The following is a 3,840-nucleotide window of genomic DNA, read 5'->3' on the forward strand; positions in this document are numbered from 1 at the left end:
TGCGCTGCCCGATTCACACGGAAAAGCGATGCCAATCAACACATAAAGAATGTTCATCGCATGAAACCTTAACCACATACATAACACATATTCAACTCAATCTTGAGTCAATAGATACCTACGTCAAAAAACTAATTTGAATTCATTCCATTTGAAATTTGTATCAGTTTTCTCTTTCAGAACATTTCAATAAATATTAATCGGAGAAGAAGAATGAAAGCCTTTCGTTTTATTTCTTGGAAACATTTTATTTGGGTAAAATTGTGAACCATAGATTGAAACGCAATTATTCAAAACGATGCAGAAACATGCGAGCCCTTCAAAAAACCCAATGATTGCTTGTTTAATGTTGTATTTGTACAAGTGTTACCTTACGTCATAGAAACTAAAATTGGTCTATTCAAATTTGAGTAAAACGTAAACTACTTTCAAAGCTCTCGTTCGAGTATATAGTCATCGTTTTTACAGTCAAAATCATTTTCGTCGAGTTGGTTTGCTTCATCACCAATTTGATACGAATCACCTTCTCCGTTTCCATCAGAATAATCTTCAACGATGGTGCTAGTAATTTTTCTATGTCCAAAGAAGAAAAATTGATAAATAAATTGAAGACGAACAAAAATCAAAATGCAATTTACTCGATGAGTTGAAGCATTTCCTCATCTTTGTACTGGGTTTTCCCGTTGGCCAACGAATCTTTCAAATGTTCAATCACTTCGTTCAGACTTTCGTTCATTCTATGAAATACTTTAAGTGCCAAACTAACATTACGCAAATCACTCAGAATACCGGGTGTTGAAAACGCTCCACAAAAAAGTAATGTTAAAATGAAAAATCGAATCATTCTGAATTCAAACTGTTTGTGACTAAAATAAGTTGTGAGTATACAACTATGTAGAGGTGGCTGAGGAGTGACACTGAATAAAGTTCGATTCATACTGAAATGATATAAGTATTGTTTCGGGAACATGTCATACACTTTTGAAATTAAACACGATCATATTCCGGAGAGAAGAATTTTGAGTCATATTTACACAGGTGTGCTCAGAGCATATATTAAGCATAGATATATATACTGGATATTTTGTCAGTATCCGATATTCATTGGAGCCAGACTTTGAAATAGAGTAAAAACAATAGAAGTTATTGTTATAGTGATTGTAGTAATGTAAATGGTTTTATACTTAGACCTATAACAATCACTTCTATTGTTTTCACTCCATTATAATGTCTGGCTGCGATAAATATCGGATACTCACAAAATATCCCGGATATATATCTATGCTCAGTATATGCTCTGGGTGTGCTCCAGTCAGCTCATGTTTTGTACGATCTGTCGTCTTTATAATAACTCACACCCAACCCAAAACAGATGTCTTCAATTCTATTTATACGGCTGAGTTCGTTCAATTTTTCATGTTAACACATTTTGATGCGTTACAATTCAGAAATTCAGACATCACATGCGAGTCATGGTATTTTTCCAGGTAGTTTTGCTACGGATAATTGAATTTCAATTAAAAAAGCTGAAGTTAATGAGATACTCATTTTTATAGCTTGCTTAAGCCTGATCATTAGATCATTGATGATTCAAACTTGCTGTCAAAAATTCACAAATGATTGATTCAGAAGATATGTGTCGTCTTTCCAGTATTCTTTCTGAATAAAATAAATAAATTAATTTGTCGATGAAAGTTTGGTAAAAAAAATGATTTAAACGTAAATAATTGAACGATAAATGAAATTTTAGCGCCATCTTCTCAAAAGTTCGACAAGACACTTGAATTAAATGACACCAAATGACAGCTCAATCATTTGCACAACCGTATCATAGGACATAAAACTCATTCTGGCTGTGTTAATCGAAGCTGTAGCATATGCAAAAGTATCTACGACAAAAAAGTTATTTTGAACATAGAAAGAGAAGAATACCAATCGAAATTTGAACAAACAACAAGGTACGTCTATTTTATGACCCTCTTACTATTTTGAGGTTAGGGGTTTTCACACAATTTAGGACCAAATTATATCTTTTAGTTTTTTACGGATAAAAATGAAGAATTTTCATTTTGAAAATACGAACAAGCAACAAATAAGTCAACTTAAGTTAGTCATAAGTATATTAAGTGTTTTTTTTAGATCAATTTTTTTATCTAGATCAGATTTGAGATCAAAATCTTGGATTTTTGATCTCAGTGTATCTAAGCTTTTATATTTATCTCAAATCTCTTTTTTATCGTTGCATTATGGCTTTCTTGTCCGTTGTTTGTTGATGGCGTGTACTCGGCAGCGCCTTCAAACCAGTTGCAGTGTGTTCCAAGCCATTCGCGTTCGAAATAATAAACGAAGTCACTTTCGACCACACGCCATTTATCGCAAAACAGTTTGGACATCATTTTGAACGTTATTTTGTTCGGTGCTAACTGCATTTTGCGAATATCATCAAGAATTAATTGTTTGTAGGCTTGTGATGCAAACGGTCGCTTCATGCAGTTCCGTATAACATGAGCGTAGCACATTATATCTAACTGTGCACTTTCATATGACTCGTAAAATGCATTGCGAATAGCGTCGGCTGCGTCTGCGATTAACGTTTCGGGTTCGAATTGTTCATCAAAATGTTTTTTGATAACCTCTTTAACACATTTAAATATGAATGCATAGTCCAATGTCCTCTCATGAGAGCAACAAGCATACACAAAAGGATGAAACCTTTTGGTTCGATCTACAGTTCCAAGTACCATCAAAGGAAATCCTAACCAATTTAGTTTATAGGTGGCATCGATGCAGATAGTTTTGCAACACATCAACAACTTAAGAAGCAACGGTGTTGAGAATGCGAAACGAAAACCTAATTCTTCATCAAAAGATGACGTTTCGACACCAATAACGAAAGCGCAGTTTTCATCTGACGGGAATTCTCGGTGCTTATCCAACCATTCATTCATATCACCCAAGTTGATCATCACCGGAGCTTCAGCATCTCGAAATTTCTTCAGCATATACTCTATTTGACGTTTTCCAGGGTTATCTTCGGACTTGAATAAATTATGTTTTGTACGCGCAAAATCGATATGTCGTATAACGTCTGCGATTTTCGTTGTTCCTGATTTGAATAGATCAGTGATGAACTCCTTTATTTCATCCGATAGTGGTCTTTTACAACCTTCTAATAATTTTTCGTGATCGTGCTCAAATTGATTTAATAATATTTGTGCTTTTGTATTATTCGATGGTAGAAAGAGTGTATATCTTTGTGCACACCAAGTTTTTCGTTCTTTCGGAATTTTTTTACATCTAAAGTAAAATTTTAAGCCGCTTTTCAAGTCAGAAAAATCGTAGCATACAAAATTTTCTTTCTCGAGAAAGTCTAGCGCTTCGTCAAGGCAATCGTATTCAGATAAAATATGCCAATTGAATTTGTTTCGCTTCTTTTTTTCTTCTGACACAACAACACTTTCTTGTGTGGTAATCGTTTGGTAATCAATTTCTACTTCTACATCGCCATCGTTAATTGTATTGCCATTATTTGATTCGAAGGACAAATCCAAAAGTATTGGTTCATGCTGAACTTCGTCTTCATTCGTTTCGATGCGAATTCGTTTGGATTTTTTTTGTGATTCGCCTTCCTTACGTTTTCGTTTTGTTGTTGTTTTATCAACCTAAAATAGTACGGTATTTATCTTATTTTGCTGGATTTAATTGAATAAAAATTAATTTACGGATAATGATTCAACCGTTGATGTTGTTTTCTTCGCTGCTTGTTTACGTTGAGACATTGCGTCGGAAAATTTGATACTCGAAATCTTAAAATATTTTATCTAGTTAAATTAATTTATG

The 3,840-nt window shown here is 33.8% G+C and overlaps 1 protein-coding gene across 1 annotated transcript; it reads right to left on the minus strand.

Annotated features, from left to right (window-relative positions):
• Positions 1 to 227: 227 nt before the first annotated feature.
• Positions 228 to 950, minus strand: LOC116351330. Its single transcript, XM_031783420.1, has 2 exons — positions 639 to 950; positions 228 to 573 (listed from the first exon to the last, which is right to left on the minus strand). The coding sequence occupies exons 1-2, from the start codon at positions 935 to 937 to the stop codon at positions 429 to 431; spliced, it is 444 nt and encodes a 147-aa protein (XP_031639280.1). The 5' UTR covers positions 938 to 950; the 3' UTR covers positions 228 to 428.
• Positions 951 to 3,840: the final 2,890 nt, after the last annotated feature.

The sequence above is a fragment of the Contarinia nasturtii genome, unplaced genomic scaffold (genome assembly GCF_009176525.2).
Source record: "Contarinia nasturtii isolate CC-2019 unplaced genomic scaffold, AAFC_CNas_1.1 Cnas_scaffold_5244, whole genome shotgun sequence".
In the NCBI taxonomy this organism is placed as follows: Eukaryota; Metazoa; Arthropoda; class Insecta; order Diptera; family Cecidomyiidae; genus Contarinia; species Contarinia nasturtii.